Source organism: Pararge aegeria, chromosome 8, assembly GCF_905163445.1.
Source record: "Pararge aegeria chromosome 8, ilParAegt1.1, whole genome shotgun sequence".
NCBI classification, from domain to species: Eukaryota; Metazoa; Arthropoda; class Insecta; order Lepidoptera; family Nymphalidae; genus Pararge; species Pararge aegeria.
In genome coordinates, this window is record NC_053187.1 from 15,773,815 (window position 1) to 15,798,614 (window position 24,800).

Consider the following 24,800-nt stretch of genomic DNA (forward strand, 5'->3'; position numbering starts at 1 on the left):
GGAATCTGATGAACTACTTTCCCACAAGACTTGTTGGAGCAATGACATTAAAGATCTCTAAAATCCACACAAATTCGAAAATAACTTTATCAGGCAAAAAAATATGAAAAACTAAAACCCAACAACAAAACATTCAATTCAACTGAGAAGTGACAGATCACAGACATAAAAACCTAAATATTTGACAATAACTTTAACGTTTCACCACCCATTTGGCGGTGGTTATTGTTAATGTCAAAAATGACGTCATTTTAACCATAGTCAGATGGTGCAACTCATTTTAAGCTAAATCGTTAATTTGACGAACGATTTGACGTTAACGTTTCATATTTAACGATAACGTGGGATGGTGCAATCCACCCTTAGTATACTACGATATGCTTACACGAGCGTTACTTAGTGTCATAACCGGGCTATTTTTTTATGACAATTTTTTGACGCATTATTGCCGAGAATAGTGCCGAGCCGATAAAACGAGTTAGGTTTTAAGACTTAATTTTGTCATTTGTTTCTTTTCTCTGCCATAACTTCTAAATGAATAGATTCGGTCGTTAGAATCCTTAACTCATCACGATTGACACACGCTATATTGTTTTTATATGCAGCGGTAAATACCCTGGAACCCTAAACAATGAAAGACCATGTCTTGAGGAGTGTTATCACAATGCTATGCAATGAGTGTTATCACTACTATTCCTAAGTAGGAAACCCTGTTAGATGCGGCTTCCGACTCGCGCTTAACTAATTATTGCTGGGATATAGTTGTCGGCAAGATGTTCAGCAAGACGCAATTTTCGTAGCCCGTTTACAAACACCAAATGTTACAAATAAGTATTGATATAAAAAATCAAAGCATCAGATCTACCGACTATAAGTATATAATTTGCATATCACTTTACACCTTCCACAGGCCTAGCTGAGAACGGGAAGCTCATAGAAAACTACACTTTATGTATTCGCTTCTGAGCCGATTATCGTTTGGCATCTCGGATAGTCAGGTTCTCCTGACATGAATATATATTCTCATAAATTCTTCTAGTTTAAAAAAATATTCAAACTGCATTTAAGGATTCTAGAAAAAAAATCCCATGGAAGGCGTAGCGAGGATGTTCTTTTATAATATATCACAGAAGTTCTTATTAAGGCATATAAAGTACTATAAGTACCATATCTTGTCGTATAAGGTTTGCACGATAAAATAAAAATGTAATAAAAAAGAATCCGAACTTTTAAAAATAACAAGTAGCGATTATTTGACCTTAAACCTACATATATTAGGTCCTTTTTACTCTGTAGCTTTAACGTTGCGATATTCGAAAAAGACGAACCTATTATACCATTCGAGCGTCCAAAGCTTACACTAAAGGTATTTTAAAATAAAGCTTGGTATTTTCGATGTACGAGATAATGAAATTGTTTCCAAAGACACATTGTCATATTGAGTGCAGAACACGCGAACGTTTCTACTTCGCTCAAGAAAAGGAAAGTATTGCATTCAGTACGCATTTTTATTGGTGGATCACTGTGTTAAGACACCCCAGGGGAATCCCCTGTATAATGGTGAGTATTTTTTAGAATTATCTTTTTTGGATGACCACCAGTCGTGGCAGAAACCCGAAAAAAAATCTCCAATTGTTTTAGCCCGGGTTAAATTAGCCAGTAATCAAAACCGGGACTTGGAGACCATAAACGCTAACAGCTGAGCCACACAGTACGTCAAAAATGTAAAGTTCTAAAACACTTTTTATTATTCAGGGTACTTTGATTTTTTATATCAATGAATAAATACAAGGCATTTTTATCTGTACAATTTAATTCTGAAACTAATATCCTAATCCTAAGTGACATTATTTTCATTCGAGTCTTGCTATCTACATACGTGTATATATATTCCAACTCCGTACTTCACACATATTTGTTCAACAAAAGTAAATTCGTTTGGAAACATATCAAGTTTTTAGTTTCTCATATTAAACTGTCAAGATTAATGGTAATTTTTACTACAATAAAATTTACAGTTATGTAACAACTTAATATATTGATATACGATAAATAAATTCTATGCTAAGGTTTTTTAATCCCAGATAATAATTTGAATTGTCAAATGCTGCATGTTTTTTATTTATTTATCAAATAAAACAATCACATCAAAAAGGTTAGTATAAAAGCACGGAAAAAACCGCAGAGGTTTGTCCTCGGTGTTTATCTGCAATGATTACCTTAGTTGTTTGATTAGAAGAATGAAAAACCAGCCGTCGGAATAACATACTGGCTACATTGTCATAAATATTGATGTGCCGAAACCTATATATTGACCAGAGGATCGAAATATGTATATACAAATAAATAAATATACTTTAACAAATAATAATTAGAATTAGCTTTTTATGCAAAACAAAATAAAAGTCAGATAAATAATCTGACTGATAATGTATTTTTCTATTATTGCAATAGATTGTAATATTTAATTAGTATGCACTTGTTTCTTTGTTTTGGAGGTTAAATTATAAGTATTCAAATGTAAATTTTAAAAAAAACCAACATCATATTTTTGTAGTGTGACATTTCAACTTTTAATTAACTCTGGAATTAAAAACTAACTTTAGTCACTACCAGAGCGCACTTCACAGAATCACCTATTTTATCTTTACTATAAGACTTGCACACAGAGCAGGTTCTCTTAATCAGGTTTCTTTCATCATCATCGTCCGCTTCCCATTACCGTCCTCCTCGCCCAAAGGAGACCCGGTTTTTAGAGCAGTGACCCATCACGCTGCCAAGTGCTGAGCATCGTTTATGTATTGAAACATTATAAATTACACAGTAAAATAGACCTTGTTGTACTTGTTTTAAAACTCGATTTCGTTTGCATTCACTACATCTTTGTGATGTAATCTGTATACTATAAGTATTGTTATTCATAAATTACTCATCAGTTATCTTAGTACCCACAAAACAAACTACGCTTACTTTGGGGCTAGACGGCCATGTTTGTATTGTCGTTTTATTTTTTTATATATATGGATAGTGCAGGTCGATTAACTGTACACCTCGGTGAAATGATTTCCCCGCTCACCTCCCCAGGTTCACCAACTCGTAAGGGATAAGTTCGTAAATCTAAGATATTAAGGCACTTTTAGGATGCTCTCAAGAACAGTTAATAAACCCCCAAATGAAAACAATAATACCATCGACCTTCGGTGTTCGGACGTATTAAACTTAAAAGCAAGACACATTGAGTCCATTTTACTATGATAATAAAAGCTCTCAAAGTATTCGTATAAATAATCAACATCCCAACGACGTAGCCATCAGTCTGAATATTTATTTGGAAATTTATTAAGAACGTGCTCACGTTACAATTTGATAATTCTACACAGTTTCACAATTCTACAGGCAGGTATACCAATGGCATCTGTGGCATGTACTTTGCATACAATATCGACTCAACACAGACTCGACTCAAAGCATTGAAATGTGAGCTTTGTATCACGTGACATTCGAGAGCTTGAAGTGTAGGTGACACTGGCAGGTACACCCTTGAATATGTGACATTATGTCCTTCGCATACCATATCGTCTCAACACCGACTCGACTCGAATTAAAACATTGAAATATACGCTTTATGGCATGTGGCTTAAAGTGGGAACGCACGCACGCACGTGTGTGACGCGTGGGCAGATCTTACACTACTGGCACAACGATAGCAAACATTTTGAAAGTTTACTTAATATCTTGTTGGCTATATAAGGGTCAAATTTCAAAGCTATAATTAAAGTCGAATCGGTGTTGAGTAGATATGGTGTGCGAAGGACGTGTAAAAGTATAACGTAGGGAGTATAGCCGAAAATTAAAGACAAATAACCTTATCAAGTTAGGGCAGTGTCATAGTATCGTACGCCACATCTGGTATCGCACACAGTCCTCGACCAGCCGTGTCACTGGCGACCCAATCCGCTCTCATTTCACTTGCGTCTTCACGTGCTGTAAGAACTCGTAATACGAGAGGGCGGATTCCACTCTGTCCTCGATAAGTCGCTCGGTGAACAGTTGGCGTGATGCTGAGTTGTCTCTGTTGAGAACAAAAATAATAATAAAGAAAATGGAAAGCGTACATTAGAAACACGTACAATAACATAAAACCACTTTTAGTTGTATGATAATCGCAATTTCCTTATCGAATCTTAATTGAAATTCTAATGCATTCGACATAAGATAATTCTGAGCGAAATGTCAAGCACGTCCCGTTTAGGCACATAACGTTAAATGAGTGAAAAGCATGATATACTATAGAGAAAAGGAGATTGTTAGCGACATGTTTATACGCGCAACTCCTAAAGCTACGGGCATGTGTCATAAGTATAAAATGAATTCTCAACTTTACGGAAGTTTATGCGTTTTTAATTTAAGCAATTAAATAAACCCTTGCTTTAACGGTAATGGCAGACATCTTGAGGAGCCCGAGAGCCTCTCCGCAACGTTCTCAAAAGGCGTATGACGTCTACCAATCAGCAATTGGCCAGCGTGGTTCACTATAGCCAAAATCCTAGTGTGGGGATAAGTTGATAATGGTGATGATGAGTCAACATCTTTGTATACTCATTGAGAATAGCGGCACGCAAGCAAAGCCTACGGCACGCATTTATTCGTTACCCTGACGGGTGGATCAGACTATGTTTGCTTACACATAGGTCACTGGAGTGGAGCAAGAGAGAGCGTCGTGCATGCGCGTATTATCTGCATTATTTTCATTAAAATTAAAAATAATTTAACTAGAGTTTATTCAAGAAGTTTAACTTCAAATCTTTACTTAAATCATAAGAAGAAAGTTTTTGAAAACTCACCTAAGTATTAACAAGCTAGATGGATAGGGCCGGTCGTCGTTCAGCTTGTCGACGAATGCATGTAAGAGTTCGCTGCCCTCATTTTCGAGCATGGGCAAACTCCTAGCTTCATCCGGCAACTGGTTGAAGGATGCCACGCCGAAAGTCTCCGACAAGAATGCTGGACTGACTCCATGGCTCACGTAGATTATCATACTGTCCCCGTCGTCTAATAGATACGCTCCGGTTATATTGATCCTGGAAAAGTTTTTATTTATTGAAGTGAAACTTCTTTATCGACGTATGGGAGAAATTTTATAGCAATGTAAAAAAAATGTTTTTTTCAGTTACGCGCCATCTTGTAACGTTTTTCTGATACGCGCTTAGTGGAACACACCTTAAAAACATTTAGTAAGTTATTTCAGCTTTGCCTCAGTTTTTAATTGCAAATATTAGTAAATGTAAATAATTTTATTAAAACTAGCAATAACTAATTTATATGACTGTTAATCTAGTAAACATCAATTAATTGTAATAATAAAATTTAAAAAAATTATGTCATGAAGAAGTTCCACATATTACATAAAGCTTGATCCACCGATCCCAATTCCGATCCGCTGGGTGTTAACCAGCTACGGCCGAAGCCTCCGACCAGACAAGACAGATAATGAGAGATTTCCCACCTTCGATCGCGTAAAAGTTACTAAATACTGTTTTGCTTTCTGAGTCCAAGTCCGTGGGTTCGATTACTACTACTGGAAAATGTTTGTGTGATGAGCATGAATGTTATTCAGTGTCTGGATGTTTATATGTATATTCTAAGTATTCATTAACTTTAATCCAATGAATGAATGAATACACTTTTAATGTACACCAAAGTAGTTACAGAGATATACACATAGAGCAAGAGTAAAATTTGGTGGCCCGTAGCGATACTACATAGCGATTTCTTCCAGGCAACCAAAGACGCAAAAGGAAAAACGTAGAAAAGAGGTAGGTGGTGCAATAAATGAGAAATGAACATTACACAAATATATAAATATAATATATATAATATATTCGTCATCTTAGTACCCATAACACAAGCTTCGCTTACTTTGGGGCTAGATGGCGATGTGTGTATTGTCGTAGTATATTTATTTATTTATTTATTTACTATAATTAAGACTCATCTATTCTAGTCTATTAAGGTCTACTAGAAACCCAAAGTATCCTTACTTACTACGATCAACTAGAAAAGTGCTGATGATCTTCAACCGACTGAACCGATTTTCATGAAACATGGCTAAAGATCACTCGGGATATATGTATCTATGACACATAATAAGCTGCGATACCACAGACAGATACAAAATAAATTTTCCTTTTTTTTAAACTTATAACAAGCCTCGCGTTGCGCGTCGGGGGTTGATTTTTGAGTCGGGAGGTTAAAAATATAGAAAAATAAACTGCACTCACCTCTCGGCAGTGAGCTGAAGGCGCGGCGGATTTGGTAATACCAAGTTGTCCTTATCGCGGCGCACGTGTTCGTGTAGGTCGTGCAACGCGTACAGGTCGGGGTACACGCCGCGCATCACCGCACACAGCGGCGCGCTCTTTATAAAGCACATGTCCGCCACGCGCTCGTCCAGCCGCGTCGACGTGCCCGTACGCAACGCTTTCTGTGGGGGAGAGGTGGCTTCAGTGGCGCTCATTCCCAGTCTGTCCCCATGGCACTGTTCCCATTGCGCTGCCCCAATGGCACAGTAACCATGGCACTGTCCCCATGGCACTGTCCCCATTTCGCTGCCCAATGGCACAGTAACCATGGCACTGTCCCCATGGCACTGTCCCCATTGCGCTGCCCCAATGGCACAGTTACCATGGCACAGTAACCTTGGCACTGTCCCCATGGCACTGTAACCATGGCACTGTCCCCATTGCACTGTCCCCATGGCACAGTAACCATGGCACTGTCCCCAAGGCACTGTCCCCATGGCACTGTCCTCATGGCACTGTACCCATGGCACTGTCCCCATGGCACTATCCCCATGGCACTGTCCCCATGGCGCTGTCCGCATGGCACTGTCCCCATTGCGTTGTCCCCATGGCACTGTCCCCATGGCACTGTCCCCATGGCACTGTCCCCATGACACTGTCCCCATGGACAGGAGACAATTTTCTCCCCGGAAAGGGGACTAAGTTATAAGTGGGTGGTCCCGAGTTCAATCGGCGAGGGAGATTTGGATATTTATAGTTTCTGGATGTCTCTGGCTAGTTACCACTATAACGACATCCGTCAGTCGAACCGCTAATTTATTTATCGCGTAGAAACCGATGCGTTGTATAGGTAACCCGCTACCACCTTGTACTGCATCATCACTTATCACCAGGTGAAATTGCAATCAAGTCAAGTAAATGTTAACTCAATGTTAAAAAAATATTCACTGTAAAGTCAACATCTCCTGAGGATGTCCCGGTGTCGGAGCGAATCGTGCGTACATTGCGTACATAGTCGTGAGGGTACATTGCCGAAGATCAGTTAGTTGCTGAGCATAATTGAAGAAATTATAAATCACACTATACCGGCTCTCCTGCTTCTCACGGAGTATAGCAAATTAAGCTTACAACAATAATACAACTTACTAGGTCCTCCTGCTTCTCGCGGAGTATAGCAAATTATACTTAATTTTCATAGCATATTTGAATAAACAAACGTTTGATTCGAGCTCACTTGGAAAACAATAAAACACTCACCCGTTTCAGAAGACCCAGTATATAAAGCGGTAATAACTTCAAGGATACAGGCGCGTGGAGTGACGAGCTGGCTGATCCCACTGGTAAGTTCTGGGCTAGTCTATGCGCTGATAATACATCTACTGCTGCGTTGATGAGGGCCTCTTTAGCTTCCGACATCGAAGCTGACGAACAACGATCGACGGCTGGAAATAAATCATTATTATTGTATTGTTTGTTTGAAAATTCTTTACAGTAATACCCCGCTTTACGCGACCCCGTTATGCGCGGTTTCACTATAAGGCGAATTTCAAATTTCGCTTTAAAATGCCTCGCGTTACGCGAAAGAGTATGCATAAACATAATGTTGTGATCAACTTCTCTATGGTTTCTTGAACGTGTGTCAAACAATTAAAAACAGTGTTGGGTGGTTTGAACGTATTTTACAAGAACGTAAAAAAGATGTTGTTATGATGTATCAAAATAATAGAAGTATTTCTATTAAGCAACTAGGAACGCTATATATTGTTTAATGTAAAAAATATACTATTCTACTTATCTATTGTATTGTGTATTATCTGTGGTATAATGACTTGTCATATGCTTTATTCTAAAATAAATTGAGTCTGTTAGCGACGTTTACTTGTTTCATTATAAAAACGCTACCCCACAGACAATAGATGTATATTTCTGTAAAAAATAATTACTAGTATGTATTGCATAAAGTGTTCTTAGAATTAAAGTGATTGATTAAAATCATTCGTATTTTTTGTATTAATTTTTGACTATGTTTAATAAACATCGATATACGCGAATTTCAGTTAGCGCGATTATTTCCGGAACGTATCCCTCGCGTATTACTGTATTTTGTCACTAAAATGTAACAAAAGTTAAACAATAGATATAATAACTTCGTATTGCTAACGTAAACTAGCAACTTTTTGTTCTTCAGGCTAACACGCCTTTGTAAACATATACAATTAGTAAATAAAAATAAAATAACTAAAACTTAATCTTAGCACGTACGCAAAAATAAACGTAACACTTTTTTTTTACCATATATAAACGTGCTGTTTCCGAAGGCAAGCACATTATTCACACTTGTTCAAATAAATTATACTTTACTTATAACTTGTACTATAGATGATCGCACATAATACTTATGCGTATAGTTTTTAAGTAAAAACCAATGTACGTATCGTATTGCATTGCATTTATTTCAGGCAACAAAAGTCCATGTGTTAGCAATTCACCATATATACTATGCTTTTTATAATTTAGGATGACAATTTTGACAGCTCACAGGAGGGAATTCCCATTTCGGTATAAACCTCTTTAGGAAAAGGAAATAATTTACAAATCCATCCATCATTACAAATGACTGATTTATGCCCGAACATGCGGTTAGAAAAAAACAAATCGATAACCTTTTCCTTCGTAAAGGAAATCGGTTTAAAAAGGCTCAGTAGCCCCTTAGGGCGTACACTAAAACTTATGCAAACATGTTTCGTCTGTATTTAAAAAAAAACATGAAGGCCACACCACACGATATGACAAGATACGGAGCCGGGGTTAATATCTATTCCCCGAGAATCCTTCCAAAAATGACATACCCATTTTACTAAGCAGTCCAATAATACACTCCTGATCGGCCGAATGTAAAACGTCGGGTAAAGTATTCGTTGTTGGCAGCGCTAATGTGTGAACTCGTATCCTTCTTTCACCTGAAAACAAGATGAGATATTTATAAAAAGTGTACTGTAGATTTAATTTCTTCAACGAAAACCGACTTATCTGTGAAACCGAAAACCTAATAGTTTTTAAGTTAACCACTGCCATAATTTTTACTGAAAGAGATCAGATACAGACCTTACATCACATGCAAAATTAAAATCATGTGACCCCTGCCACTGTATTAGGTACGCGTTGCGTAGCGCAGGTACTATGCGTGTGTCGGTCTTGTCTCTCAACAGGGTTGTCATAAGTAAACACTTAGAATATTTTGAATTCGTTTGTATGGAAAAATAAGTAGAATAGAAAAGAAAAACTTTATTGCAACACAACACAATAGGAAAAATACAAGGAAACCTGTAATAGTACTTAGTGCTAGGGTGCAAATATATAGTAGTATTTAGTAGTAATGCTAGTGTAGGGTATAAATATGGTTCTTTTTATTTAATATTTGTACAGGGTGATTCCTAATGAAATATACGTATGCATCCTTTAACATTATTTCGTAATTCGGTTACAGTATAGTAGTATTTTGTATACACTTATGTTCCGTATAGGCTCCGAAACGGCTGGACCGATTTCAATGAAACTTTCCGGGAATCTCCGGATTGACCTGGCGAGTAATCCTGTAAAGTTTGGTGACGATCGGAGCAATCCTATTTTTGAACTGTAAAACTGTCAAATACAGCTTTTTTACTATGATGATATTCTATTGTTGGGTGTACATGGGTGTAGATAATGATCTTCACCCGCTCGAGAAGAGAATAGAAGAGAATGAATACGGAGAGAAATAAATGATTTAATATATTATGAGACTTTAATTAAAAATTTAATGATGTAAGTTTATTGTTTAAATAAAATAAAGCAAAATCTAGCCCGGCGAATCAGGCTGGGTACGCTAGTATATAATGAAAATTAAGCTTATTTTTGCTTTTGTTTAATAATTTCTAATTGTTCTCTCAAATCAAGTCTTGATTTGAAACTATTAAACTTAGAAATTATTAAACATAAGAATGGGAGGTTCGAATTGCTAAACGAACAAATAAATTTATCAACTTCACCTCTATTGGATATATTCAGAGGCACTAATGAGGTGCGGGGCTTAGATAGATAAGGAAGGGTAGGGGGGGGGGGGGGGGGTTAGGGGTACGAAAGACACATTTGGCTAATTTTTCACAAACATCGCAGGCTTGATCGCGCTGCCGCGACTCTACCCGGCCATGACACCACGGACCCAGCGGTCCCACCTAGTGACCCGTCTGTAGTTGCAGACGGCGTTGCCACCACCGAAAAGGGCCATCGCCCTGAGCGGTTACCCCGAGCCCCATTTAGAGACTCCGAGGAAGACTCTAGAGTCAATTTTTCACGTAACAATTATTCATTGTAAAGTCAACATCTCCTGAGGATGCTCCGGTTTCGGAGCGAAACGTGCGTAGAGGTTACCGTTGCCGAGGATCTGTTTGGTGTGGAGTATACGGATTGAAGAAATTATACATTACACCTACAGATTCCCCTGCTGGTCGCGGAGTATAGCAAATTAAGCTTAATTTTCATAATGTTGCCTTGGCGATGGTTTTCCCCTTACCATCAGGTGGGGTATCATATTACAAAAAAAAAGTTTCAATCTTACCTTTACTACTCGTATAGAGTAATGCCGCCTGGAAGCAAACTTGCTGTAAGTCCGCCAGGGACTCCTCTATAATGAGTTGCATGCCGAAACCAGCGTCCGGGGAAACGTTGGGCAGAGACAGCAGATCTGTGGATCGCACGAAGAAGTTTCCGTGGAACGTGTGGACTGATACACCCCTGCAAATAAAACAACTTGGAGTGAATTGTGGTGTTTTGGACTGAACACTTCTTTACATTTGTAAGATAGGTAAAAAAATCATGGAACCCGCCAACGAACCCTAAGACAACCTCGAAGCAAACCTTATGCGTCAGATATCTCGTGAGTTACGCCGCTTGCCACGCACGCTTCGCTCGGAATAAGATAATGCGATGAGCATTTGTCTAGTAATATTACAACCGCTTCGAAGCCAATCTTGTACGTCTGATATCTCGTGAGTTGTTCCGCTTGCCACGCACGCTTCGCTCGGAATAAGATAGTGCGATGAGCATTTGTCTAGTAATATTACAACCGCTTCGAAGCCAATCTTGTACGTCAGATATCGCGTGAGTTACTCCGCATGCCAAGCACGCTTCGCTCGGAATAAGATAATGCGATGAGCATTTGTCTAGTAATATTACAACCGCTTCGAAGCCAATCTTGTACGTCAGATATCTCGTGAGTTACTCCGCATGCCAAGCACGCTTCGCTCGGAATAAGGGCGATGAACATTTGTATTGTAATTTTACATAACTTTGTACATATTGCTTGCCAAGCACGCTTCGCTCGGAATAAGATAACGCGATGACAGTGGCGTGCACAGGGTTTTCGACTAGGGTAGGCATAAAGCGTGAGTTGAGATTGCAGACGAGTTATAGAAGCATTTTAGGGTATGCATAGCTTTTGTGCATATATAAAGTGCACGCCACTGCGCGATGAGCATTCGTATAGTAATGTTACATTACCTTGTACATCTAACTCTCAAGACCGCCTCGAAGCCAATCTTGCGCGTCAGATATCTCGTGAACATATGCCTGAGTTGATCCGCTTGCCACGAACGCTGCGCTCGGAATAGGGGTATGTGGTACAGGCTGCCTGCGCTGAACTTACTCATGCCACCTGTAATTAAAATAAAGGTTCAATCCTCAAAACAACCCTATTCTCTTATTAAATAAACGTGGCTTATAATATCAATAATAATTTTTATTTAAGGCATCAAGGCTCTTTTTTTTTTGCTCCGCTTGCAGGCTTAGCATGTTTTTGTTAGCATGTGCAGGTTTTTTAAATAAATATTTATACTACTATGCGATACTACGACAATACACACATCGCCATCTAGCCCCAAAGTAAGCGTAGCTTGTGTTATGGGTACTAAGATAACTGATGAATATATATATATATTTTTTTTTATGAAGATAATACACATAAATTAAAACATTTATTTTCATCACACAAACATTTTCCAGGTGTGGGAATCGAACCCACTTCCTTGGACTCAGAAAGCAGGGTAGCTGCCCACTACGCCACTCGGCCGTCATCTGGCAGAGATCGCTGCTAAGCGATAAGGCTGCCTGCTGTATTTTGCTTCTGTCTTTGTTTTCTACTTTTCTTTAGTTTCTTCAACTTGTAGTGTGCAAATAAAGAGTATAAATAAAATTTGCATTCTTTTTTCACGCTCGGAACTGTAGAAGGTTCTGTAAGTTGACAACGGGGAACTGTTTTGAGACGTGTTTGAGTCAAAGTGGATTTCAAATTACAGTGCAACGTCGATATCACAAATCGGAAGGGAACAAGTAAGTATTCCTTATATCTAGTTTTGTTTACATCAAGGTTTGTTAGGTTGATTTGAAAATTTGTTATTTTGACATTAGAAATATAGTTTCATTCACCTAAACATTGTTTATGATAGTTGAGTTTTTACACTCCTGGTCATCCCATCCCATAAGGCAGGTTCGATATAAACAGGTTGTTGAAAAAAAATTCAATGTAAAGGTACATTTTATGGACAATTCAAGTTGATTACGAAGAAATTGTTAATCGAGTAAGTGGTAATATTGTAGTTCGTAACGTACTAAGGTTGCACTGTACTACAAACACAAATAAGATGACGCCGATTCCGTAAGCACGCTCGTTTCTCTTTCTACAAACGTACGTATAAGAAAAAACTTGCATATTGGATAGAAGCATGCGTTACTTTGCGGAATTCCATGATATATTATGACAATTAAGCTTTATATGCTATACTCCGCGAAAGGCAGGAGAATCTGTATGGTGTGATTTTTAATTTCTTCAATCTTCTACTCTACACCGAACAAATCGTTGGCAATTTTTTTACTATGAACGTTTCGCTCTTTTTCGAGGATGCACCGAAGCGAAAATTGCGTAAAGAGTATATTGCCACAGATCTCTAAAGGTGTGGAATAACGATTGAAGAAATAAAAAATTACACCATACAATTCTCCTGCCTTTCGCGGAGTGAGATGGTGATAGCAAAAATAAAACGATTAAGTTTGTTGTGGGCTTCTTTGACCAGGGCTCGTTAGGCACCCACATAGCTTTAGTTTTATTGACTTTCATCTCACTCATATGTACACATTTTTCTTTCATGTAATGTAAGCATCATAAGTGCCATCTATGGGCCTATTTGAATAAAGATATTTTTGACTCTTGTCCTTTGATCACACCATACAGATTCTCCTGCTTTTCGCGGTGTTAAGCAAATTAAGCGAAATTCCCATAAGAAACTTGCAACAAAATGATTCCATCTAGAACTTACTGAGCGTTGCGAGGTCGCAGTACTGTGAACTCAGGAGGAACAAATCAACAGCTACTTGGGCCCCGCTGCAGTCTAGCGCTAGTCGTTTGTAGAAGTCTGTCGCTGGGTTCAAGTGAGCCACATCTTTCGATGACCGGGCGTTGGGGTCCTCTCTGTAAATAAAGAAAACATTAGGATTGGAATAATTTAACCTAGTTTCCTCAAAATGCCATTTACTTTTTAAGAAATCAAGTATTTTAAATCTATAGTTTACATTAAAGACGACTTGTAACAGCTTTTACTGTTATATATGAATTTATTTATTTTTTCATAAGACAGCAATTAATAGTAACTACATTAAAAAAAATATTAAATCACGTGAGAATTACAAATTGTGTCTAGTGTCATTGCAATAATCAATTAAAGGTGTATACAGCATTATCGTTGTTATCTCCGGTCACATTCCAAAAAATAAAAACTAAAAATAAGTATTTAACAAAAAACTATTAAAAATAATAATGTAAATATGAATTAAGCTATTATAACAGATTGATAAGTAATATTAAATAAAACATAAAATTTATAACTAAGATTATTTATATTTAATTCACATACAATTTGCTTCCTAAAACTTTCTAGGGTATCGTGAAAGATATCAATGTAAGGGTGGGTCAGGTTGTTGTAACTTTTTACTAGACGATTAATAGGAGCGAATCTGCCTAGATTACTTTTTGAAAAAATATTTTGCAAGTAGTGAGAAAATATTTTGCAAGTGGTGTCTGGGAATACGGTTATGAATGATATGTTTTTGTATTTATTATATATTCGTTTATTATTATTTATTGCAATATGTATTATTGTATGTGTGTAATCTAGTTCAAGTATTAGTATGTAGTTTATCCTTTTTTTTTTATTGTGCACAACCTGCAATCTGTTATCCTCATGTTTTCCTTATTCTAAAGTTGACTGGCAGAGATCGCTACGAAACGATAAGGCCGCCTTTTGTTTTCTGCTTCTGTCAGTGTTTTTTTATTCTTCTTCTGTTTTTTTTTACTTGTAGTTTTCACTGCTTTGGACACAATGAGCTGCATTCAATAATGACTGAATGAGGGTTCTGTATGTTTTTAATTCTGTGGTTTTGTTGCTTTCAAATGATATAAAAAAAAACTTGTTATTCCTGAAAAAAAATTTAGTACAGAGGCGTTAGGGAAACCAGTAAATTCAATATAATACCTTGACTGCAACGCTCCGGGCCCGACGTTTGGTAAACACGTTTGGAAGACAGTGATACGACCACCCGTCGGTGCCTGAAACAAAAAGTAAGTATCAAAAGCTTTCTAACTTTCATAACATCACGTTATGGCGGTCACAAACACACTCACACGCATGCACACTCTCTCACACACCAAAACCAGCACACGCACGCACACACGAAATACGCACACAGGAACGTACGGACACACACACAACAACAATTAGAACAATTAGAAGTTAGAATTTAGAATATAGATGTTTTTTTAACTGAGCAAGAGTAAGATTAAATAAATCTAAATCCGAGAAATTATTATTATAGCTTTGAGTAGCTCTATAAATATAACTATTAAGAGCGTATTTTGATCTGACTTTTATCTTCCAATTCCTCACCATAAGCTTGTAAGCGGCTTGCAGCGCGGCTCCTAAAGCGGAGGCTGGGACACCGGGCGCTGAGTACCGTTGCGGTAGAATAGTTAGGAGCTCCTTGATCAAGTCGTCGTGTTCACCCAGGTTCACTAACAAAGACTCGGGTGACGGCAGGAATATATCTGGAAACATGCATAGTTTTCAAAAGCCAACATAAAGTCAAATTTTATCTTCATCATCATCATATACTATGTCATGACATCATATACTGCTTAGTTAACTTTTATAACTGTATAACAACATTTGTAATTGTATTATTTGCCTAATTAATTTAAAATGACATTATTACTTATTTCTGATTATTGTATTTTTATTCTTTATATTGTAATTTATATTTTATTTTTTTTATTTTTATAAACATTTGCAAACTGTCTGTGACAGTTGATTGTGAAGGGTCTGTTTAATGAAATGTGTTCTTGTTATGTACCCACAATTTGGCAAATAAATAAATATTATTATTATTATTATATCAACCCATTACAAGTCATATTGCATTGCAAGTCATATTCAACTGGATAAAACGCACAAAACCTACAAAGTTAGAGGTGCGTGCTGGAATTCGAACTCTGCCACCCGAAAGTGAACTCGAAGTCTTACCCACTGAGCTATCACTATTTTATTTCTCTGAACTAAATTAACACACGCGCCAATAAAATAACAAATAAAAAGATTAATATCAACAAAAATTGCTATTCAATACTGATATTCAAGATGGCGGCTTCACTGCAATATAAATTTAGCTAAACAACATAACGGGTTCACTGCAATATAAATTTAGCTAAACAACGTACCTTCAATGTCTAAAACAGTCATCTCTTTGGGCCTGGTAAGACCATCGCTCATCAGGTAATAGTGAATATGCGCGTCATAGCATATAAAGCCGATCTGCGTGCGCGCATCGCCTGGTAGCTTATTCAAGTTGCTCTTCAATGTGTCGCAGACCACCTAAAACGTACAGCACGTTAAGCCATCGGAAATATTCTAAATCGTACTGCATGAAACGTACGTAATTATTTGTATTAATACCGACGTCACACAGCACCGCCGGCATTCGTTATAGGAAGCTTCTTATACACCAAATCGTTTATATATATATATATATATTTATTTTTTTTACGAAAGAATAGGTGGCATTGGGCAGATTATCTGGGTCTCTGTTGTATGACGACAAAAAACCTTAGTTTTCTTATTATACCTTGACTGCAATCTCACGCGTGGTTCTAAGATGATAACTGAGTAACCCGTTAGGGGGTATGGCAGTTATATTAAACCCATATCCCAAATCGGTACCGGAACGCTTAATCACTTAGCGACACGTCTTTGCCAGTACGGTGGTAACCAGCCACGACCAAAGCCTTTCACCAGACCAGGCCAGAGAAAATTCATACATTATAAATTCCCAAATTGACACAAAAAAAATTGGTTATTACTAAAAGGGATCACTATTGAAGCAAACAATATTGATCCTCAGAAGAAAAAACATAGAAAACAAAAAACATAGACATTCATAACAAAACAAAGCTGACATATGCTATTCAATATGGCTTGAGACAAAAATGGAAATGGGCAGGTCATATAGCAAGATACAGATACTAAAGCTGGACTTATCAAATCACAGAACCGGGACCAAAAGGCAAAATAAGTGTGGGAAGACAAAGAAAATTTGTTGATGACATCAAAGATATAACAGGAAAAGATTGGCTGAGCGTGGCCACTGATAGGAAAAATGGGAAAAGTTGCAGGGATTTTATCCGCAGGAGACCATACACAAATATCAAATAAGTGATATTTGATTAGTTCATAATAAAATAAAATGATTGAAATTTAAAAACAATCAATTCTAAATGTGTGGGAAATAAAGCTATAATATATTTTTATTTTTTTTATAAATTTAAAATGCATATAATAAATTTCGGAACCGACAGTATTTGAACCTGCGACTCTCTGGCAATCGCGGCCTGAGCGCTTTTTCCAAGTAAGCTACGGCTCTCCTACCATAACATCGACACCGAAATTATTGTAGGTAAACACACTAATAAAAATTATAAAAATATAATAATAATAATTTCCTTTTAAAATTAAAAGTTTTTCTTTAAAATTTACACTGTTGAAAAATTTAAAAAAAGTGGTATTTCTTACCTGCAAATAACCAGACTCCCTCGCAATCTGAGAAACGTCTAGAAGGAATAAATATACAGCGGGTTGCGGCGGCCGCAGCATGTATTCACTTGGCGCGATAAACTCAATCGTTGCCGATTTGATCTCCGGCCGCCTGGAAGGGTCACCATACGACTTGCTCACTGGGTCGTATTGGAATTCTTCTGGTACTAGAACAAATATATATTTATCATAAACACGATCAACCCACTACATAAGAATAAGAAGGGTTTAGGCCAAAGTCTACCACGCTGGCCAAGTGTGAATTGGTAGACTTTACACACCAAATTCAAAATTCAAAATTCATTTATTTCAAGTAGGCCTTATATAAGAACTTTTGAAACGTCAAGTACGTCTGTTTGTAGTGACTCTACCACCGGTTCGGAAGGCAGATTCTACCGATAAGAAGCCGGCAAGAAACTCAGCAGTTGCTCTTTTCCATCTTTGTTTAACAATCTTTGTTCTATCTTGTGTGAGATGAAAGCGGAGCGGCTTGCTTCCAGACAACCTTGTCATTGAATTTCTTCATCAATAGTATAGTAACCTCGATGTATTAAATGTGTTTTTATACGTTCTTTAAACTTATGTAATGAAATAAATCTTAAGTAATAAGTTAAATCTAATATTACTTTCGGTAGCATGTTATAAAAGCATTACACCTTTGAGAACGTTATAGATTACTCTCAGGCGTGCAAGTTTTCTAACGATGATTTCCTTCACCATGGAAATGGTTACCCAAAGTATCAATTATAGGTATATCAAATTTCGTGAAGCGCGAACAGACAAGCAGACAAAAATTGGGTAAAATTATTGTAGGTGTTTCAAAGCTAAGCAATTTTTATTTTTGAACGGGCTACACTCAAGAACAAATATATAATATATAATCTGAAATGACAATTTTGCTATTGTTTTAGATAGCCTGCAGGATTATGGGCTATAGCTAGTAGTAAAAAATCATACTCACAATCGTTGACTCTGTAACAAAGGTTGCATTTCCACCGCTTCGCATCTACGAAGTACACGAACGGATTGATGTAAGTGCGACATGCACGACAACGCACTATCGACGTGCACTGTATGACTGGTAGATGCTGCAACAAGATATACCAATTCTTATCATATCTAAGGAATACGAGAGCTTTTTGTGAGTCAACTCTATTGAAGTTGTTATTACATTGTAGGCAGGTAAATCAAAATAGTATATTATCAAGTGAGTACAGGTACCAACTGGGCCTTAAGTTAAATAAACCAAATAATTATTAAAGAACTCTCTCATGTGTTGTGTAAAACTTGATACATTTTCATTTACTAAACAAAAGAAACACATTAACCAAGATTAAAGTCACTGTAGTAATTTTTATAATCAATAAATCAAAACTAAGTGATTAGATTAACAAGTCAATTACCCTATTAACTTTAATAAGACAGACTTAAGTATTTTAAATATAACTCATACTGTTAAATTGTTATTGGCAGCTATTATTATTATAATAAATTAATTGGCTAATAATATTTTATGTAAGGATACCCTTAGACTAGCCTTTGAACAAATGAAAAGAATGTATCATATCAATCCACCAGCAACTACATCCTTGCTTTACTTGAGGCTTAACACCTACGCATCATATTGATGGACGCAGTGCCGCAAGTTACAGGATGTGTTCTGGCATGCCCTGCCAAGTGTTCCTCTGTTTATAGGCGATATTAATTGGAAATCCCGGAGATATTGCCAAGAAAATGCGCAGTATTTTTATTGTTAGATTGTTGGAGACGCTGCTGGCACAATTTAACGAAACAGGCTGGTAGTTGATATTGTGGGATGAAACCATAAACAAAAAGCCTGGGAATAATGACCAATACAAATAGTAATGTAATTTTTCCTAGCACCATAGTTAAAAGTATAAGGCATGTATTGATATACTCACATTTAGATCTTTAAATGGGTGTATCAGAATACCTAAAGGTAATCTAGACTTCTGCAACAAGGAGTTGGTTTCGGGAATCTTGTTGACTGTACATCTGAAAACTCTGCAGAAAAAAAATTATTAATACAAAATGCCTTACTTTAGAAAACAATTTATATATTAATAAATTTGAACAAAAACAGTTTCCTGTAAATAGGTCTCCAGATCTCCAGTAAATAGGTTAAATAAAAAAAAAATGGTACTTATTTTAATACAGAAATGACAAAGGAAACTATAGTAAATTTGTAACCAATTAAATAAAAAATTTACCCAATAACATCAAAACTAATACATCACTTATACATATGTATTACTATTGTTTTTTAACTTTATTGAAAATGAAGATTCCTTACTAAAGAAATACATTTCAAGTATTTCCTACCCATGCACTTATGTGGACATAGCTGATTAGGTTATAATTAGTAGACTTTTCATGGTGGTCATTCTACACTATAATTATTTTTATGTGAGTTCAACTCGTAACTGTAAAATTTAAACTCATGCAAACCTATAACATATGACCTCTAATTCATTTCAGACAAATTCAGAGTAATTAAATTATACTTCTTAGTCAACTCTATTGAAATTGTTATTACATTGTAGGCAGGTAAATCAAAAAAGTATATTATCAAGTGAGTACAGGTACCAACTGGGCCTTAAGTTAAATAAACCAAATAATTATTAAAGAACTCTCTCATGTGTTGTGTAAAACTTGATACATTTTCATTTAATAAACAAAAGAAACACATTAACAAAGATTAAAGTCACTGTAGTAATTTTTATAATCAATAAATCAAATCTAAGTGATTAGATTAACAAGTCAATTACCCTATTAACTTTAATAAGACAGACTTAAGTATTTTAAATATAACTCATACTGTTAAATTGTTATTGGCAGCTATTATTATTATAATAAATTAATTGCCTAATAATATTTTATGTAAGGATACCCTTAGCCTAGCCTTTGAACAAATGAAAATAATGTATCATATCAATTTACACGTTTACATATCTGAACTTTGTGCCAATCAAAATACATGATTCAACTACAATCACACATGTAACTTCTATAATTAGAGATTATTAAACAAATTAAAGTTTGTGTTAATTTAATAGATTTGATTCTTTTATATTTAAATAAGTATCTATTAGCTGCGCCCATGATCATGCTTTGCTATTGTCCGCCTGCTTTTGCCATTTCCATGGGATAAAAAGTATATTTCTATCTACAAATACATAAAATTGTGTAATTTACAGGATTAAATTACAGAATTGTATGTAAAATTTTCCAGTCAATCTCTATAATACTTTTAAGTTTTGTGGACAATAATAATTTTTTAAAACTGAATTTCTAAAAATATAAATAGGCAAAGATTTATAGACGATACGATATTGTTAAACTTTGGGGCATATGTAGGCAGGATTGACAACAGATAAAGAGAACTAATATGGCATTAGATGGGAGAGCCCTATGCCAAAAAACATTTTACAATTTTTTATCTTTTGTTAACAGTTTGGAAACAGTTTTGGAAACAGTTTTGTAAACAGACAGAGTATACTGTGAAAACTTTATTTTGTATGAATATAATCAACATATTTTGAACAGAAACTATGGTAGATACTATCAATTTCAAACAGACTTTCATCAGTATAGAACATAGATAATTATAGAAAATATTAACTTACTCTGGACTGCAATTTGGCGACTCTGCGAACTGGTGACCAAGCCTTATTTCTGGAGGATCCTCAGGATAACCAGGCAGAATTTGCTTACATTGCAAAAGGTCAACCATCTGATGTCCCCATAACTGATCAAAGCCTTGCTTGGTCACACTAAGCTGCCCCATTTGTTGAGTTGCGCCATATAGATTATGTGTCGGAAACTGCTTTGCAATATTTTGCTGAATTTGGTTTTGTTGCTGAGTTGAGTACTGCATCTGTGGGTATCTGTTCTGTAAATTTGTTGAAGGGCCACTAGCTGGGCCTGGCATTGGTTGATTCATTTGTGGTAAAGTAGATCCACTTTGTAATCCTGGTTGGCCCATTGGTGGCATTGGTGGACGTCCACTTTGCAATCCTGGTTGGTTTATTGGTGGCATTGGTGGTAGTCCAGGTTGTAACACTGGTTGACTAACTGGTGGCATTGGTGGTAGTCCACTTTTTAAACCTGGTTGGCTCATTAGGGGAAGTGGTGTAAGTCCACTTTGTAATCCTTGCATCGGTGGCATATTTGGTAAATGTTGACTCATTGGTGCAGTTGGGCCATTGTTATATTGGGATTTTGATTGTTGTTGGCTAGTCTGTGGTCCAAGGTTTGGACCAGGTTGACCAAACAGCATAGGCCCCGATGGTAGACCTTTAGGTGGCATTGGACCAGTTATTGGTGCCGACATAGGTGGTGGTCCGCTTGGGCCATTCATAATGTTACTTCTTAGAGGCCCCACAGGTGGTGCAAAGTTGGGCATGCTTGAAGGTGGAGGCATATTAACTTGTGGCCCAGTTGTTTGTGGACTGTTTCTAGGTCCAGTCAATGGCGCACTATGTGAATTCGCCGGCAGACCAGGTGGCATAGAAGTAGGAGGCCTTTGAATACCAAAGGAAGGATTAACTGGTGAATAACTACTATTTATTGGAGGCTGGTTTACTGATGGTGAACTAAAGGAACTTGAAGGTGGAGGATATTGGTTAATTGGTCTTTGATTGGGGGCAGGCATTGGACCATTCATAACAGGTTGACTATATTGACTAGAGGGAACTAAAGGTGGAGCATTGTTGTTTATCTGATTCTGAGCATTAGGGGGATAGGGTGATGATGAAGAGATAGTGTTAGGGTTAGAATGCACACTGGGAGAACTCATTGGAATGTTCTGGATGTTTTGCATAGGAGGTTGATTACTAATAGGTTTAAGTGGTCTTATAGGTGATGACTGGGAACTTGTATGTTGAGGCATCAATCCCGGTTGGTTGAAGGCAGGGGAACTGTTTCCACTCTGATTAAAATGATTCTGGCTGTTGAATCCCATAACTGGGGCCTGTTTGTCCAAATTTCCATCCTGTTTCAAGGGCCCGGGTAACTGGCTCTGTGGAATTTGGCTGTACTGTTGGAAAGGTCCAGGGCTCGAGTTTTGTTGGCCAGGAACATTGTTGTATGCGTTCGGAACGTGAGCCATGTCTTGTCAATCTGGAAAGATGTTTATAGCTTAGTTTACACAATTCCATGCGCACCCTGACCTCAGACAGACGAATACAAAGTCAGTTAATGTTTGTATTGTGATAATAAACTTGATATCGAAAAGGATGTTTAATTAATGCTAATTCACTGAGAATGACGGAAGGACAAACGCACTTCTCTACTTACCGCTTTAATTGCGATTTCTGAACTTGAAAAACTTTACACACGAGTTTATGTTGTTAAACCATTCTCACAAATTATCACAGAAGCTAAAATTAACGTGATAAAATAAATCTGTGAAGGAAAACCGACCCTGACTTACGTGGCCGAGCGATTAAAAGCGCCCTCTACTGGCACAAAAGATCGATTTTTTTGACAATTGATTTTGACGTCATTTGCGTTTTGTTAACTTTAACCACATCTAAAATAATTTAAGTGATCTACGTACATAAAATAATATATAGGTACTACAACCAATTAGGCTAATTTATTTTAAAGAAAATTGATGGACCTTTCATCATAGAAATATTTATACACTTAGAAAACCTACCAATGAGAATATAAACACTACAGTGTACTATACACTACACTCTCTGATTAAAATAATAATTCTAAATAGGTTCTAAAGGCACAGTTACACTACAACTGTATGCATTATAAATAATAAATAAATATAATTCAAAATTCAAAATTCAAAATTCATTTATTTCAAGTAGGCCTAATATAAGCACTTTTGAAACGTCAAGTCTGTCTGTTTGTAGTGATTCTACCACCGGTTCGGAAGGCAGATTCTACCGAGAAGAAGCCGGCAAGAAACTCAGCAGTTGCTCTTTTCCAACATCAACAATTTACATTTTGCATTTTAACATTCATTTTTATATCTTGTGAGAGCTGAAAGCGGAGCCGGATGCCGGATTCCAAGCAACCTTGTCATTAAAAAATTCATCAATTGTATAGTAACCTCGCTCTAATAAATGTGTTTTAACAAATTCTTTAAACTTGTGCATTGGCAGGTCCAAAATCACCTTAGGAATCATATTATAAAAGCGTATACTCAATCCCACAAATGATCCCTGTACCTTACGCAGACGTTATGCAGATGACAATAATTTATGACCATTTCTTGTAAGTCGGCTGTTTATGTCCACTTTTTGTTTATAAAGACTAATATGTTGTCTTACAAATACTATATTGTTATATTGTTATAAATATATTGTGAAGCTACAGTAAGTATGCCTATTTCTTTAAACTTCTCACGGAGGGATTCGCGTGATTTAAGTTTATATATTGACCGTACAGCTCTTTTCTGCAATATAAATATAGTTTCGATATCAGCTGCTTTACCCCATAACAAGATTCCATAGGACATAACACTATGAAAGTGCGCAAAATAAACTAGCCTAGCTATTTCAACGTCAGTAATCTGTCTAATTTTTCTGACTGCGTAGGCAGCCGAGCTTAGTTTACCCGCTAGTGAATCTATATGGGCACCCCACTGTAGCTTATTATCGAAGGTCACGCCCAGAAAAACTGTGGAAGTCTCTATATTTAGTGATTCACCATTTATCATTATATTTTTTTCAATTTTCTTTACATTTGGTAAGATAAATTCGACACACTTTGTTTTTTTGCATTTAAAAGTAAGTTGTTAACTGTAAACCAGTGCGACACATGCGACATAACACGGTTTACTTCGTCAGAGTTATCTTTACTCCTATCAGTCTTAAAAATTAGAGATGTATCATCTGCAAACAATACAGTCGCATGTTCCACTGACATGGTACGGTAGGTCATTTATATACACTAAAAATAGAAAAGGACCCAAAATCGAGCCTTGTGGGACACCCATTGAGGTATTTGAACCCTGAGACTTTGCATCAGTTATGCAAACTCTTTGGGTTCTATTGCTGAGATAAGAGGCAACCAAATTTAGTGCAACGTTTTGGATACCATAGTGGCTTAGCTTAAGAAGCGAGGTTTTATGATCAACACAATCGAAAGCTTTAGATAGATCACAAAAAACACCCATGGCGTTCTGTGAACATTCCCAGGCATCATAAACATGTTTTATAAGTTTAGCGCCTGCGTCCGTTGTGCTACGACCTTTAGTAAAGCCATACTGCTCAGGGTGTAGTAAGTTATTTACATTAAAATGATATAAAAGTTGATTTAATATAATTTTTTCGAATATCTTACT

The 24,800-nt window shown here is 36.6% G+C and overlaps 1 protein-coding gene across 1 annotated transcript; it reads right to left on the reverse strand.

Moving 5' to 3' along the window:
- Positions 1-1,796: 1,796 nt before the first annotated feature.
- Positions 1,797-22,941, reverse strand: LOC120626103 (protein transport protein Sec24A). The gene is made up of 16 exons (XM_039893396.1): positions 22,790-22,941; positions 21,118-22,612; positions 19,393-19,495; positions 18,432-18,558; positions 17,450-17,637; positions 16,102-16,255; positions 15,275-15,432; positions 14,864-14,937; positions 13,652-13,803; positions 11,841-11,994; positions 10,900-11,075; positions 9,152-9,262; positions 7,560-7,744; positions 6,282-6,484; positions 4,845-5,081; positions 1,797-4,072 (listed from the first exon to the last, which is right to left on the reverse strand). The coding sequence occupies exons 2-16, from the start codon at positions 22,599-22,601 to the stop codon at positions 3,961-3,963; spliced, it is 3,618 nt and encodes a 1,205-aa protein (XP_039749330.1). The 5' UTR covers positions 22,602-22,612; positions 22,790-22,941; the 3' UTR covers positions 1,797-3,960.
- Positions 22,942-24,800: the final 1,859 nt, after the last annotated feature.

What these genes read in the sequence shown, in the direction of transcription:
- LOC120626103 (XM_039893396.1), bottom strand. Translation starts at nt 22,601, where the DNA reads ATGGCTCACGTTCCGAACGCATACAACAATGTTCCTGGCCAACAAAAC. An exon ending in ACTCTATACGAGTAGTAAAG is followed by an intron (nt 9,263 to 10,899) that starts GTAAGATTGAAA and finishes TCTTGTTTTCAG; the next exon opens with GTGAAAGAAGGATACGAGTT. An exon ending in TACTGGGTCTTCTGAAACGG is followed by an intron (nt 6,485 to 7,559) that starts GTGAGTGTTTTA and finishes TCTCCCCCACAG; the next exon opens with AAAGCGTTGCGTACGGGCAC.